This window comes from Argiope bruennichi, chromosome 9, assembly GCF_947563725.1.
Source record: "Argiope bruennichi chromosome 9, qqArgBrue1.1, whole genome shotgun sequence".
Taxonomy (NCBI): Eukaryota; Metazoa; Arthropoda; class Arachnida; order Araneae; family Araneidae; genus Argiope; species Argiope bruennichi.
Window position 1 is genome coordinate 58321957 of NC_079159.1, and position 17805 is coordinate 58339761.

At 25.4% G+C, this 17805-nt stretch overlaps 1 protein-coding gene across 1 annotated transcript; it reads left to right on the top strand.

The window, feature by feature from the left end:
* The first annotated feature begins 136 nt into the window (after positions 1 to 136).
* Positions 137 to 13499, top strand: LOC129984646 (uncharacterized). Its single transcript, XM_056094566.1, has 8 exons — positions 137 to 296; positions 5148 to 5276; positions 5869 to 6061; positions 6896 to 7085; positions 7950 to 7998; positions 9560 to 9762; positions 11423 to 11549; positions 12548 to 13499. Exons 1-8 carry the CDS (start codon positions 189 to 191, stop codon positions 12758 to 12760), a joined length of 1212 nt encoding a protein of 403 aa, XP_055950541.1. The 5' UTR covers positions 137 to 188; the 3' UTR covers positions 12761 to 13499.
* The last annotated feature ends 4306 nt before the right edge of the window (positions 13500 to 17805 follow it).

The window sequence follows — 17805 nt, forward strand, 5'->3', positions numbered from 1 at the left end:
ACTTACTCAGAGGTGACATAACCTCTTAGCCAACAGCATGTCCAAATGTATTCAGCGAGTCACATTTTCAAATACTATTGGGTTTGAGGTTATAAAAAGTAATTAATTTACATTCTATTTCTTGGCAACATCTCTCACTGTTTTATTTTACTATTTTCATATTGTAAAACATGTCGTGAGAATAAATAATGGCTGTTGTTCGTATGCGTAAAAATTCCTTGCCTACCGCTCGGCAGTGGCTTGGAGATGGCAGTGAAGACCATTCTAGAGTAATGCTGCGAAGGTATTTCTATCAGGTATTGTCAAATGAGAATTTTGTTCTGTTTAATTTTTTATACCACACCCCAGTAGTACTATGTGTTTTCCGTTTGCCAACTTGGTTACTCATTGCTATTCTGATCGTGATATATTAGAAGTCTAAACATTGATTTAGTTAGTTTATAACAATTTGAGAATTTGTATTTCAATGTTGTTGTTTTTTCCATTAATAAGGTGTTATGCATATGAAAACTTAACCAATTTTATTTGGTCTACTTTTTTAGCTCTCGTATTCACATTGTTTACATTTTTTTTCCAATGTTACGATGCATTTATCATGTAATGACAACATTTATTATATAAAATAAATTGTTGATTTTTATAGTGATTAATGTTATAACCTTATAATTGATATCAATTTTACTTAAAAGTATGAATTTCGGGAATCTTTCATCGTTTATTTTTAGTATTGTTTGATAACAAGAAAATTTTGTATATCGAAGATTGATTTACAATCAAATTGTTTTATTAATGTTTGTTATATTAGGAATTTATAATAAATATATATTGATGTTGAACTTTTCTGCATTTTTGTAGTAGATTATTGTAAACATTTGTCTACATTACTCATGGATATATAAAGATTATTTTTATACCTTATTTAAAAAAAAAATAATAAATGACATTCTAGAAAAGGTGCATGATTTAGCTTCACTTGTTATAATCAGATGAAAAATATGTGTATATTTTAACTATGAAGAAAATAAACTTAGTGCAAATTTTATTACTTTATACACAGTGAAATGTTATGTGTTAAATTCCATTATGTATCTTTTTTTAATTTGAAATGTATTCAATCTGATTATTTATTTTAGATGTTATTTGTTCAGAAAATCATTATTTTGAAAATCTGGTTATAAAAGAAATTTAAATGTGCTTTAATTTTTCATTTTTTTGAAAAAAACCTTGCTTGTCAGGGGAAAAAAAAGTTAACTCTCTAAATAGCATGTCTAAATTTTCAGATGGGAAAAAGAATTTTGCTTTTAATTTATTTAAATTGTGATTTATTGCAAAATTTTATCTAACATGAAAATCACATTCACTGTTTTGCTTAATTATGGATAATAAATCTGACCTTCTTCAGATGGAAAATGTGTAGATTAATCCAAATCTACTAAAAATTTTGAAAGATTTCAACCGAAATGAAATAATATTTTTTTAAAAATTCTTTTTTAACATAAATGTTAATAGAAGCATAAAGGATATATAATATTTTATATTAGAAAATATGAAACTTTTTATATTGATAGGTAATATGTTTCATTAATATGGATTTATTCACTCTGTAGTTTTACATTAACATGCATTTTAATGTATATTTCTTTGTTTGAACAGGAAATTAAAATTTATTAATTTTTTTATCACATTTTTATAAGTTTGTGTGCATTAATTTTCATGAATATATTGATGCGGTTTATTTGAAAAATAACATTATAACAATATGCCATTTGGGATAATATATAAGTTTCTTTGAATTTTAATTTTCGAGTGTTTTAAATAAAAAAAACTTGCTTTGTCTTCAGAATTTTCATTGTTATATTTAATGAATCATTTATTATTATTATTATTATTTTACTTTAGATATTGTATTATATATATTTTTTTTGTACCTTCGTTATAAAATATAAATTTTGATTTAGAGAGATTATATTTATTTTCATTGTAATCTTTGAAACTTTACATTATGAAATTTATTTAATAATCTTGCATTTCAATTTCTTATCAAAGCTTTTGATGGATAATTATCAATAAAAAAAATTCAAAAATGTTTGGAGGAATTAATTAAACATATTTTAATGAAACATTTTCATTAGAATGATTGACACAATTTAGCATACTCTACTCATCATTGTGTTAAGAACTTTCCTTCAATGACCTTATTTGCTGTTGATGGATATTGACTATCATAATTTCTATAGAAGTGTTTTTTAAATTCATAATAATATTAAGCTTATTCTTAATTTAACACTATCTTTGTGTCTGTGATGTTGACTTTTTCATGATGTATTAAATAATTTTGTTTCAAACATTTGTTAATTTAATTTGGATCTGAATGTTATGTTGAAGATTTTATGTACTAGATTTATTTATTTATTTATTTATTTTCATTTATCTTAAGAGTTCAACTCTAACATTGACTAGGATTTTACCATTATTTGAAAAACATGAATTATGATGCTAGAGTTCAGTATCTTTAAACTGTCTAGTATCTTTCAGCTACAATGTATAATAGCTACAACACATGATACCTTACAATCAGTTAATCTGCCTCGGAGATTATTCTTATTTGTAGGAGAATCTTTATACTCTGCTTAAATTACTGTGAAACATTTTTTAAGAAAATTAAAAGTTTTAAGAGAGAATGGCTTTTTGCTGATTTTTATAATGTTACACAAAATATTCATAATCCATTTCCCTTGGGAATATAATATTTTATGTTTAACTGGACACTGGATATTTATTTAAAAACTCTGCCATATTATTACTATTTGAAATTATAGTATAGTAATGATATGACAGACTTCCATATTTATTGATGAAACCTAAAAATGTTTAAAGATTGATTATAATATTGAAATTACAGATAATGAAAATACTTATAAGATATCTCAGTTTCCTCTGTAGATTGAAACCATGTCAACCATAATTATACAACTCATAAAAGTGCATTAAAAGAAAAATTAACTTATGAATTTTAATTCTTGTCATCCTTACATTCACTGAGATATGTTAAAATTAATGTTATCACCATAGAGTGACACAATCAGTTAGTAATTTGTCCACAAAACTGTGATTGTTTATCATGAGAAAGATGCAACAAACAATTCTTTTTATAAATATGCACTTGGCACTATGATAACTAATAATGTAAATCAAAGCATGGCCACTCAGTACATGACATCAACTAATTACCATTTTGTGATGTGATTTGCATGTGTAGTGGTCACAAGCATTTCACTTATCTCTGACATCATACATAGAAACAGCGATAATATTGTGGATGGTCTTCAGCTTCATTGCTTAAAAGGCATATTACCCATAAAAAAATATTTTGAATAATCAAGTTTGAAATGCCGCAATTGTCTGTCAAATACTCATTGGGCTAGAACAGTGAGCATAAGCTTAAAAGAGTAACCCTGGTTTGTTATGATTTGAAATTGAGTATATTTTTCTTTTGAAGTTGAATTCGCTTGTAGTGAGTCTTATTTTTTATTAAAATATAACCTACAAGAGATTTTCTGTAGAAATGTACAACAAATAAAAGATCTCAACTTCCAGAATTCTTGAACAGCCATCTATGGAATTCTTGAAAAGTTAGTACAGGATTATGTTTGGAGAAATCACATGTATATAATTACTGAGCTTCCTAATGATATTATTAAATTGAAATAAAAAAAACTCATGCTTTTTACTTTCTCATTTGTTGCTATTTATGAGAAATATAGTCTAAACAAGGTGATTTCTTATAATAGTTAGAATTTTCACATATAAAAATAGTATTATTTGGTGTCTCAGAAATTGGAGAAGGTTATATTATAAAACTATTATTTCTTCATGTTGATATTTTATTTTTCATGGTTTAGTTCTCCATTTTATTGATTCATATTTTTCTTTTTCCATAAGTTTATGACAAATTAGCAAAACAAGGAGTGATGGATCTTGTTTACATGAGAATGTTTTCATTTTAAGACTTTAACGATCTAGAAGATAATTAATGTAATTTGGTATTTTTTTTCTTTCTATAAATGATACAGGGTCGTTATTCTGATATGATGTTGAACCTTCATGGTATTGTGCCATTTTCTATTGATTTTCAGGCTGAATAAATTTGCTTATTGATCTTTTATTGGTGAAATCTTTAATGATGGATAATTAATGATTTGATGGACATAGTCTAGTTTTATTTGAACAGCACAAATAGAGTTTAGCGTAATTGTATTATTGTCCCATTTTAAAACAACACTAGAGCTATTTTGGGAAGGACTTCATAATTTTGAACTACAATCAAATGATGAGGATTAGATCTGAGCTGGCACCCTTCTCTAAATTTCTGCACTGCATCAACAGGAGGGCAATTGGCCCCAATGGATTTAATGTGCATCAGACTCATACATGATGGTTCTTTGGTGGATTCAGGTTTAAACTTGTGGCCCTTAACTCTAGTGGAAGGAGTGGTACGCTATAACATACATACTGACACATAATATTCATCTAACAGTAACAAAACATACCAATGAGATTTAAGCGATGTAGAATTGAAAATCTTTTTATTACTTCTAGGAAGCTGTTGTTGATTCGAGTAATTTAATGAATGTTTTAAACAAAGGGCATATAAGCCAATATATATGTAACTTATATGACAATTGTGCATATAAAAAATCTGTAATGACCATAAGGTCTTGAATTTTATTTTCATTAGCATATAAAACATTCATAAAAGTTCATTATTTTTTAAATACCAGTTTGCCTGTACTTAATTTTGCTTGTTTTAAATCTTTGCTTCCAATATCTTTTTTAGATAATATACAGAAACAACTATAGAAAAAATTAACTTTACTGAGCAGTTTGAGAAAATAATTGAATGTAAATTATGATAAAAATATAGTTTAATTTTTTATGTCGAAATATAATATGTAATGTGTGCTTATTCAATTTTGGAATGAGAGGCTTTGTCTTCAGTCACTTAAGAAATTTGGAGGGGGTAAGAACTTTGCATTTTTGCAATTAAGTATAAATTGTAAAAAAGTAATAATTGTAAAAAAAGACTAAATTAAAAAAAATGATTTTGTTAGAACTGTTTTTTGTTTAATGATTGATTTTTATTTTAGCACAAAATTTGTTATGCTTGTTGTGGATTTTATGGTCCTAATTTTGAACAACCTCTTTGTGTCACTTGTCATGCCTTTTTATATCCTGGTGATGTAAATATTCCTGATGGTTGCGTGGTTTATCAAGAGGTATGTGAATCGGCAAATGAATACATTCTTAAAAACTTGAGATCCAAATTTACTCTGTTTCACAGTTTTGTCTTAGTTTTGTTTTAAATCCAAAACATATATTTTTGGTAGAATCCTAGATATATTATGTGGAAAATAAAAAGAATATCAAGGAATGAACGGATAATTTTGTGTATATAGTGGAACAGTTTCTTTAATTAATTTGATAATTCCAAGTCAGGTATCTGATAATTATAAACCATTTATATGTTGCTTTACTAGAATATTTTATAAATTACAGAAACTTGTATATATTTAGATAATTTTGAATCGTATTAATTTTGTTGAAGTTTTGCTGATGTGATATTGAGGTTTGAAAAGGAGAATGTAGCTCAAAATAATTCTTATCTTAAAATATTCAAAATATATAAAAATTATCTTAAAATAATTTTAATACAGGATGTGTTAACTAAATTAAACTGTTTATGGTTTTTAGTGTATTGTTTGGCTTTTGTTATCATTACATATTTTTAATATTTCATTTTATAAATAGTTAAATTAATTTTATATTTAAACATGCAATATGTTAATTGTTATATATGACTTTTCATAGAAAAGTGATTCTGAGGACTCTGGGAATGAAGAACCTTCTGATTTCTCTGAATTAGAGCAAAGACAAGAAAGGCCACCAAGAATATTGCGACAGCCTAAGTTGGATAAACTATCAGAATGTATTACTGCTCTCATTTGCCCGAAGAGGAAAGAGGTTTTCGAGGAAGGCCTAATGGAAAATCTTCCGAATGAAGGTATATCTAATTTTTTTTTAATTGCACTTATGTCATGCAGACATCAGCACTGGATTTGATATATATCACTAATAAAGATGAATGTGTGTGTCTGTGTGCATTCATATGTCTGTGTGTTATCGCTCTACAAGCAAGATTATGCGACATACTACTACCAAATTTGGTGTATATATACATTAAAAGGTGGAAATCCTTCTCATTATTTCATCAATTATATGTGATTTTTTACCAATGTTGAAAGTTAAAGAATTTTGTTTGATATGTCTGTAGTTTTTAAGGCAGGTGAAAAGGGGAGTTAAAATACCTTGAAATTTATAAGATGGATGAACTACTTATTTATATTTTTAATAATGCCATGATATGGGAATGGTCTCCTATGATATCACAACTTTGAAAGTGTCATGTTCACAATGAGCAGATCATTAAAGTTATATATATTTAATATCTGGCAATTTTACAGTATCATGAATATGAGATTATATCTAAATGATTTCAGAGAAATTAATGATAACCAACATTCCCAGCAAACCAGGTAGTCACTAAAAGTTGCTAGTCTGTAATAAATGTAGTTTTTGTTATGTTTATGGCTGTTTTATCTTAACTAAAATAAAATTTGAAAATATTGTTATCCTGATCAACAACTGATATATCATCTGAATCATAAATAAGTATGAATTTTCATTAATAGGATTATAATTTTTATCCTGCTAAAAGTTGATCAGAAATTTCAAAAAATTGGGTAGCGTAATCAATTATTCTGGTATTAGAGCTTTTACAAAAAGATTCTTGTTATGTAAATAAATTTTCTTATTAATGGCATCACTCTTTTTTCAGTTCTTACAGTTATATTTTCTTATTTGGATGATTTTTCATTATGGAATTGCTCTCAAGTTTGCAAACGTTGGTGTAATGTTGTAGAAGCTAACAATCCTGATGAAAAATGGAGGCAATACACACAAAATCGGTGGCAGCTTTTCAAACCTTCTTTTCTTGTTCCTTGTTGGAGGATTATGTATTCTAAATTGTGAGTACCTGCAGAAATATATATTCGTTATTAAATAAAGTACTAAAATATAAAATAAAATATTTAAGTAAATGAAATTTGCCTTATTATATGAAGCAGATTTTTATTTGTCTATATTTTAATTGATTAGGTTTTCAATGATACTGAAATAATTTTAACAATTTTTCTTTTAAAATTATAATGAAATTTAACTCAGTTTAAATAATAGACTACTTAAAGACCTTCACCTTTTATTTGGGTTTTTTTCTATAATTCATTAGGTTATTTTTCATTTTCATTGTTTTTTAAGTTAAATTTGTGAAAATTTAGGGAGATTATTAGTTTTGTTTATTATTTCTATCTATATTCTCTGAATGATGCATCTATATGATGAAAATGTGATCCATCACTGGATTTTACAGTTTTTAATTAGTTGTGATTATTAATATTAGAAATTAATAATTTTCAAAAATAGTTTTGTTGACAAACAATTTTACTGGGTGAAAGATCTTCAGTTGCAGTAAATACATGATTCTACACGATATTTTCGTATCATTTTTGAAACTGAGCTAATACTTGCATTATTTATGTCAGATGAATATTGAACTAATATTGTAATTTTATAATAAAATATAATATTTAAATAGACTATACTGTTATTTTATTCCATTCTAAAATTGGTTCTTTTTTACCATATTCTTTTTTAAATGCAAATTCTATTGTTACTGTTTTTGTGTCTTTATTTCCTTCAAATTTTCACTTCTCTCTCTTTTTATTATTTGAATTATAAGCTACAAAATTTATTTATCAAATATATAATTCTTGTTACTTATTTATGTTTTTTTTTTTTTTTTTTTTTTTTTTTTTTTTTTTTTACATATATAGAGCTCTAAGTGCACCATGCATCCTGTGTCTACATCAAATGACTGAACAGGTACGAATTGTTTTTCCCCCAATCTGTAGTTTGTGGTGCACAAAAATATCCATAGTATAAAATTTGCATTTTTTTACTAGTTTGTAATAATATTTTATTATTTTTCAAAAATCAAATGATGAAAAAAGTTATTTATGACCTTTTAAAAATATTACTATTCAAGTAAAAAGTAAAAATTCCTCTAAATGTGATGTTAAGGCAGTTTTTTTGCTAATACTAATGATTTGTAAATAGTTTTTCTAGTAAATAAAATGATGGATGTTTTAATGTTTTATAGCATTTTGTGACTCCCACATTGGATGAGAAATTATTTTCAAATAACCTTTGCAATGATCAAGATAAATAACATTTGAATTGGCATTGATATCAAATTTCTAATTCAAGGGAATCTTGTTGTATGACATTAAATTATTAATCAGCATTGTTTCTAAATTAAATACCATAAAAAGAAAAATGTATTTGGTGTCTTTACTGTTATTAAGTAGTTATACTTTTTGCTATAAAGGAGCTTCAAGATGTTAGGCATTCAATATCCAGTTAGTTATATTTAGTGCTGTTGGAGATTCCAAACCTATTAAACAGCTGTGGTAGTTAATGCTCTAACTCTTGTTTATATTTTCAGACATGTTTTTGTATTTTAATTAGACAAATTTTCATTTGTATTTTTCTCTATGAATGTTTAATCAAGAAAGTGAACTAAATTCAATGAAGCAGCTGTGAAATATATTAGACAGGAAGAGAAATCCTCTGCACATTTTTTTTTTTAGTACATTATATGATATAGCATCTATTGCACATTATACAGAAAAGCAATCTGCTAATTCTTATTTTACCTTAATCAATTCCTTTTAATGCCTTTTTGTTTATTTTGTACTAAGATAGGACTGATTTTTATAAATTTTAAAATGCAGTGTAACATGAAAAATGCGAAATTTAGTGTATGATATGTCTGACATTAAAAGCTTTCCTAGTTTTCTTATTTTTGATGCTGGCAATTCAATTTATATCAAATAAGAAAGTCTATTGTATTTATTATTTTTCTTAAAAAATTAATTAACTGGATATTTCTAGATTTAAATCTTAATTTCAATTTAGATGATTAATTTAATAATCTGCTTGCATGTATGGAAAATGCTTTTGCACAAAGCAAAAACCTATTAATTATATCCTTAACATTTGTAAGGAATTAAAAAAATAATACTGAATGAGTTGCAGTTTTTAATACCTGATAATATTTTTGCTGGATATATATCAATTGCAGAGTGCATAATATATATATATATATATATATATATATATATATATATATATATATATATATATATATATATATATATATATATATTCCTTACTGAAAATTTTCATATATGTTTTGTTAACATATTGATCTTTATCGATAAAACTATTAGCAATGATTGAGACAAAGCATGATTTATTCTAGATAAGAAAATGTCATGTAGAGTAGTTTTGTTAAGAATATATATTTTTTAAAATATATTTTATAAAGCAAATGTCAAAATTATAATATAATCATTAGTAAATGATATATTTTAAATCTTAGGTTGAGCCAAATGTTGTTTATAGTTCATGGAGAACTACTAGGTTACGAAATGAATTAAAATCATTGCATTCTGATCCCCCTGAGGGTATTGAAGCAGCACCATTGGATGAAATGTGCTTCCATTGGCAGGCATCAATTGAAGGTCCTGCAGATAGTCCTTATGAAGGAGGAACATTTTTCTTGTATTTACAAATTCCATCAAGGTAATTAAGGTTCTTTTACAATTATTATTTTGTAGAAAATTCATGATCATATCATGTCAGAATTTTAGAATGTTAGCACTGTGTTATTAAAAATATTAAATCTCGTTTATTCAGTAGCATTTCAAGTTGACAGTATGTTACAATTCATGCATCAACAGTAATAATGCAGAGTAAGTTTAATCCTTTTAAATGAAGAAAAAACTCTATAGGATTAAATAAATTACATTTAAAATTATATAATGTATTCACTATTATTGTTTTATTGTAAATCCAGAGAAATATTTCAATTACTTTTTAAATTATTAATGGAATATTTGGAACGGTTTCATTGGATACTGCTTAGGTTTCCCTGCACTGTCGACTTTAATTGCCACAGATTATTGTTTACATTACTTTCTATTTCGTTTGTAGGTTGATATACATCTAAGTCTGTTAAAATTATGAAAACATTCATCTATGTATTTAGATACCTGAAATCTAAATCATTTCAGTTTTTTGTATCTAAAAAATATTTTTTTTTCAATTCTCTCTGTAAAACTGATTTTTAAATAGTCAAATTATTTGTCACTTAAAATTTTAGTATTAATGAATTATTTATTAATATATGCAACACTCTATTAATGATAAATCTGTGTGTATATATGTGTGTAGATGTTCTACAGATCAGACTGTTTGACCTATATCTACCAAATTTGGCAGATATATACCTTGAAGGGAGAGAATATGTTACCTCAGTGTAATTTTAATTAATTAAACTGGTTTTTTTTTTGTTTTTGTTTTTCCCACAATAAATTCTGAAAATATTATTACACAAGAATAAATTTTACACCATTTCAAAATTTAAGAATATATTTTTTAAATGATACCAATTTAATTTAATAGCCTTGTAAATTTTTCTTAAATTTAGTCAATTAAAAAATGTTTAATTTCTAACAATAGATTACTTTGTTGTTCTGAATTTCAATCCATTTTCTTTAGTTTCATCAAATCTTTAATCATTTGATTTTCTTCCATTTTTGAAAATTTTAAAAGGTATATTAAATTAGAATGAAAGATTCCCTTCATTTTAATTCTAATTCCAAAATAAACATTCTTACTGATCTTCTAGAAATTTTTTCCTGGCTGTCTCTAAATCATCAATTAATCTTTTTGAATATTTTTAGAATATATAGTATTAGCATTAGAAACTGGATATCAGTTACATGAAATTTTGAAGATTTAACTGAGTGGGAAAAACAATAAAAATTATATTATTGTGTTAAGAAATAAATTTATAAGGATGTTAATGCATCAATTTGATTTTGTAATATATACTAACTCAGTGCTTTATTAGTGTTTAATGAGACTGAATTTATATTTCATTAATAACCCTAACTTTGATTTGGGGACTATTACTTGATGCAAAACAACTTTGAAATATATCAAGATATTGTTACACAAAATTACTATAATTTTTCGGTTTAGGAAAATTGTATTCAAACGGATTTCATTATTATTTTTTAAAGTAAGTTTATTTTCATTTTAATCTTTGAATTAATGACATCTATTTTGTCATTGTATGGTAACATTTCTAATTTTATTTTTTCATGTTTGTAAATAACCTCAATTTTTGAAAAAGAATTGTTAATTTGAATAGTGGTTATTATGTGATTTATTTTAGTTATCCTATGAAACCACCTATTGTTCGTTTTATTACCAAGATATTTCATCCCAATGTAAGTCGACATGGTGACATAGGGATTGACTCTATCCATGACAATTGGAGCCTTATTTTAACAATCTCAAAGGTATTATTTTCTTTTTCACAATCAAGTCATGTAGAATTATTATTTTGCTTTTGTATTCTTTATTCATTGGTGTTTTATATTCTTGGTTAGGGTATTCAAAATAAATCGATAGTTTAATTGTCTGTGGCAGTTTGTTCCCAGCTAAGTTTATTTATGAAATTTTTTGTTGTATGCCCATTCTTAGAAATCTGAACAAGCTGCAAGATCAATTTTTACATATTCAATTAATGAATATGTATATGCCAGGCAACAAGATAAAACACCTCAACTGTTAAGAGGCTATCAATGTTTAAAATTACTAAGACATTTTAACATTTCTTAATCAATAATATTTAAGAAATTTGCTTTAATACGTAAGTATTCTGTGATTCTATTTGCAAAATACAGAATGTAAATATTCTTGTGCTTTTCTTATATATTATTTTTATATTAATTTTGTTTTGAGATGTCTACAATATTGCAGTTTTCTAATTGATTTAAAATGATTTTGTTTTTTGAAAATTGAGAATTTTTTTATAGATATAATGAGATTTTAAAATATCATAAAATATTTTTTAACAAAGCTTTACTTTTAAATTTCTCTTTAATTAAAAAAAAATCAGAGGTAGTGGTAGAGATTTCAAAATGATGGATGGTACTTTGACTTCAAAATCTGGTTGAGTGGTGTAAGCTTTTTGAAGTTCTTTCAGGTATTGTGAAGGCATATTAACTTGTTAGACAAAACAAATGATGAAATACATTCAATTTAGCCATGGAAGTAAAATTTAACCACTCTTTAAATTAGAAACTGAGTATTAATGATTAATAAGAAAATTATGACAATACGGATTTAATGATTAAAATTTAAATAAATTAAAAAATGTATGACAAAATTTTAAAAAGTTATTTTAATATCAATGTAGGTCACTCTTTTTTCTTCTTTTTTTGCATATTTATATTTTATATATTGATTCTTGATTTTATATTCTGATTCTTATATATTGATTTAATGGTTGCAGATACTTATAAGTATCCAGTCACTATTAACAGATCCTTATTGTCATGTTTGCATGGAGCCCGAAATTGGACGCCTATATCAGGAAAACAGAGCTGCTTTTGATGGCATTGCTAGACTTTGGACTCTTCGCTTTGCAATGCTGAATAAAAGGCCACCAATTTTAGACAAACCTTCATTTCTTTCTCAAGAAAATGCTCTTAATCCTAACTTGTGACGCTGATTAGGAAGTCATTTTTGAAGTATAATCTTTTGTAAGATAAAATATCTGTAAATTTGTTACATAATTTCACGTATTTGAAAAATTGCCAATAAAGTGTGTGAGTTGTGTTGTGCTGTGTATAATAAGATTCCAGTGAAAAATGTGCACTATACACTCATGCCATGTATTTTTTTCCCATTCCTACAATGAATTATTTACTGTAAATATAGGAGTGTTTTCCTTGATCAGATTTATTGGAAAATGTGAAGAGGATGGATGAAGGTACTGTGCTTAATCAAATTAAAAGTGAATAGCATTGAAGACTGAAAAGCCATGTTAAAGAAAATCACCTTGCATTAGAGGCTGATTATAATGTTCTCAGAAATTTTATCATTGTGATGAAATCATCATCATGAGGATCTTCTTCATAATTTAATTCACTTTTTTTCATTGAGGTATTTTCCATTGGCTTGTTAAAGAAAATAAATAAAAAATCCTGGAAGGATTTAGTGTTTAATGGAAATTATCATGAAATTATTTTTTAAAATTCATTTACTCAGTGTTTTTATTTAATTAATTTAAAATATTATTTGTAACAATTTCTAGTGATTCTTTATCTTATATAATAATTTTTGTCATCAATTCAAATAGATCTTTTACAAATATTCAGTATCACATATTTAAAAATATGATGCAATTATAAATAATGAAATACGAATTTTCTTTATCAGTTTCTTACTTCTTTTTTGGAAAATTACTAAGAAAAAAAAATTACTATAAAGAAAAAAGAAAGGGGGGGAAAAAGAAATCTAAACTATATAATTACAAAAAAACAATGGAGACTTTAAACATAATAGTAAAATAAAACTCCTACATGGTGTTTTATTCAAAATTAGTATGCAATTTATTTTTGAATACCAAATTGAAACACTGAATAAATGCAAAAGAAAAAGAAAAAAAAAAAAAATCGTTTATAGTTCACCATGCATTAAACTTAAATGCATAAATATTGATTGATGTTAAATTGTTAATGTCAATGGACCCATATTATTCATTTAATGCAGATGAAAAGTACAACTTTGGAGTTTATTGGGCATACATAAGTAAAAAAATATTTTGTAACTATTTTGTTGAAAACAATTTCAATGCTCGATTGAGTATATGAAATAATTTACCTTCAATTTGCTGGATTAAAGTTGTTTAGTGTTATTTTACTCATCTTTTTTCTTTTTATGAGATCATAAACTGAAAATAATATTCATTTGCATATATTGCAAATTATATTCTACCTGAATTATATTAATAGTATTTAAATGTCATTTTCATATATGAAAAAAATATCACCATTAAGTGTGAAATCCTTTTATTGTTTTTATTCTGAAAAACTGACTTTCTGTTCGACTTGATTCTTTCCCCCTGTATTTTGTATGCATAAAAATATTTTCAAAATATATTAGTAATAAAAATAATGAAATATACTCTATTTTTCAGTCACCATTTTTTCATTGTCATCATATACTATGATTAAAAAAATTTTCTTTAAAGATGCTCATTTTCAAACATTAATATGTATGTTTTCTTTTCTGTGAGTATTAAAAAAAAAAAAAAATCTTGCAGAACATTAAGGAGGAAAACTATAATATATAAGCTTGATAATTTCCTACTCTTATACAATTAAATCCTATATATATGTCATATAATGAAGTGCAATTGAAAGATTTTAAATGAAGAGAAGTCATATCCAGCATTTTACAGTTTAATGGCAATTTGAATAAATCTTAGAATGATTCAAGTTCTTTTGCTTTATATGACTGTGCTGATGTTTTCAATTTACTTGACTTTTATGTTAAAGATTTCAATTATAAGTGTTTTTCAAACAACTCATATGTTTAGACAGTTTTTGATATTCTTTCATTTGCATTCTTTTATTGCTTTCCATTAATTAGAAAAATTGTTATAAATAGTTAAAATTAATTATAAAATGAATAGTTATGAATTGTTTATTTTTTATTAAATTGCTTTCTTTACGTATTTTTAAAAACTTATACATATAAAAAAAATTCTTATTTTTATAATTTTATCATAGAAATTGATTCCTAAGAATTGTAAATATTATTATTATTATTTGGATATTATAAAGGCAAATTAAAAATTTTCACTTATCCACAACTTGGATTAGAATATATTTTTCTGATCAGTTTTGCCGAACAAGTTAATTGCTTAATGGTTTGAAATAAGAATTATAATTAAATCATTGAATAATTTTATATATGATTAATATAATCATTATTAGATTTATTTGCTCAAAATTGAGTTTTAACGATACCAAACAATGAAACTGATGAACTTCCAAAATTTAATATTGCCTTGTAATATATAAATCACTAGAACACTTAGCTTAGATGGCAAAATGTAGTTCAAATAAATTATTTAAAGTACAAAATTTTTCAGAATTTAATTTTTAACAGTGGGTTGTAAAAATATTATAGAAATGTGGCTTCCAAAATATTAGAATATGACAGTTCTGTGATGATTTTGATTTGATTCTTTTGATTTTAAATTTTATACCATTGATGCAGTTGTGCAAGTTAATCTTCAAAAATGCAAATTGCTAATTCGATATTGTTTTGTATTTTTAAGAATGCATCTTCTATTTGTGTTTTTGACAGTTTTGTATAATATTTCAGTAATGCTACAGATACTTTTTGTATTTATAAGTGCAATACTAATTTCACTTTTATAGTGTTTTATTTCCAGCTGATATGCTTCAAATTTTTAAAAATGATTTACTGATAAATTGAAATTTCTTTAGTTTTGAGAGTTATGGTAAGTGTATTGTATCTTCTGATATTAAAGGGAAACAATGTGTTTATCTTCTGATGAGTGTTGATATGTGCCTTTATGATGTAAAAATATTTCTATGAAATTTCACTGACTTCAAGTTTATACCGAAGCCTTGCTGAGCTATAATTAAATTTTTCCACACCTCTTCAGTAATATATAGTAAGGTCAAATTAGTGTATTAGAGAGCATATTTTTGTTGTACATTGTTTGTTAAATTGTTGTTTTTCTGACCTCTTGTTATTTTTTATTTTACAACATTAATTAAAATTTATTATGAAAATTATGAGTGTGTCATTTATTATCTCACTTTAAATATTATATAATCTAATTACTGTTATAAATATTGTTTGGTAATAATTAGGCTAAATTCGTTATTTACAATTACTATGGTTTATATATTTTTTAGAATGTATAAATAAATAATTTATTTTAACTTAATTAATTGTAATAATTTAAGGTTATTATAATAAATTTATAATTATAATAAATTTAATTAAGGTTATTGTATTAACCTTAAATTAAAAGAAATCAGCAACTTTTTAAACTTGTGAACTTCATCTTATTTCCATTCAGAAAAGTAAATTCATAAATTAAATGCATTCTTACATTTTACATAAATATTTGGTACTGATTTTTAGATCTTGATAAAATATTCTTTTCTTGAAAACCTCAACGTATAATATATATATATAATATTTAAATTTCAAATCTAAGGTGTATTTTCCTTTATATTTGGGCTCCTGATTTAAATTATGGGTTTGATGAAACTTTATTGCATTACATTTCATTGCGTTGCACATATTACAAACATACTAGATGCCAGTTGTAAAATAAACAGATAAAAGATTTAGAGTTATGCAAGTATAATCAATTGGCGTGATATATCCAATATATATATGCTATCTGACCCGGTAAACGTTGTTCTGCCTTATAAATTATTTCTATTGAATATTTTGGTTGTTAACGAATGTATTGTAAGTGTGTAGGGATGGGATCTATGACAGAAAGAGGAATGGAGCGCTCAAGACGATGATCGTCGATTAAAAAAATAAAATAAAACACCAATAATTTATTTTCTTAATGCAATGTATTTCATTAACGTAACGAACGTATGCATTATTTGATTTCTTAAAAGTTAAACGCAAAGTGAAAAAAGTGATATATTTTTATCCTAAAGTATAAAAATGAAATTAAGAAAATCGTAACACAAATAAGCTCGATGGTTTACCCGAGCGAGAACATGCCAAGTATAATTGTCCGTGTGAAAAACATGGCGTGTCCAAATTTAAGCCGCAAACAGACATCGTTTAGCCTTGCGAGTTATTGTCATTACGAATGCCAATCTAATAGGAAATTGAACGCGTTTGAATTCAATTGGCAGAGGGGGAAGGGGGATTGATTGCAAATTTAGAACTTGATTCAGATTTTTTTTTTATTATTTTTTTTTTATTGAATCGGCTACATGTTTAATTCGTTCATGAGTGGAAATAACAGGAAAAATTATGTTGCCGGTTATGATTGTTTTTAATAAGATTTAAGAAACAAATACAAGAAGTTTTGTTTATGTTGCGAACTTGATTTGCCCTAATTTACATTTTATGATTTATTCGTTTTTGTTTTAAAGCATATTATTGGAAAAAACGAGTCTAGAGCTGAGCCCAAGTATTGAGTAGGGCGACAGAACCGGGCTGTCCATAGCCGATATTTTTTAACTTGATGCACCAATTGCTTTTTCATATTAAGAGGTTTACTAAAATAAAGTATCGCAATTATAAAAAAATTGGACCTCGATGTTTTGACAAAGTTTTACCTTTGTAACCTTCTCGATTCCTTAGAACACACTTTCGGAATTGCATTTGTCTGACTGTGAAAACGCTAACTCAAAAACGCATTGAGATACAGCAATTAAATTTAGAACTCCAAATTTGTAAATTTCTATCAAAATTCGAACGAGATTTATTCATAAGAAATTGGTTTGTGCGCCTTACCATAATTATGTGAACACAATAATTCAAAAACGAAAAACTTTATGTGGATGGAATTTGATTTACAGATTTATCACCAGATTTGTAGATGTATGCCAGAATTTGGAGCAAGTTTGCGAAACGTGAATTTTTGCTGAATCTATTTTGTGACCCTTGGTGAGTCTTTTGGCGATTAATCACTGGGATGCGTTTAATAGTATCCAAAATACTAATTTATGTTTTATATGCATT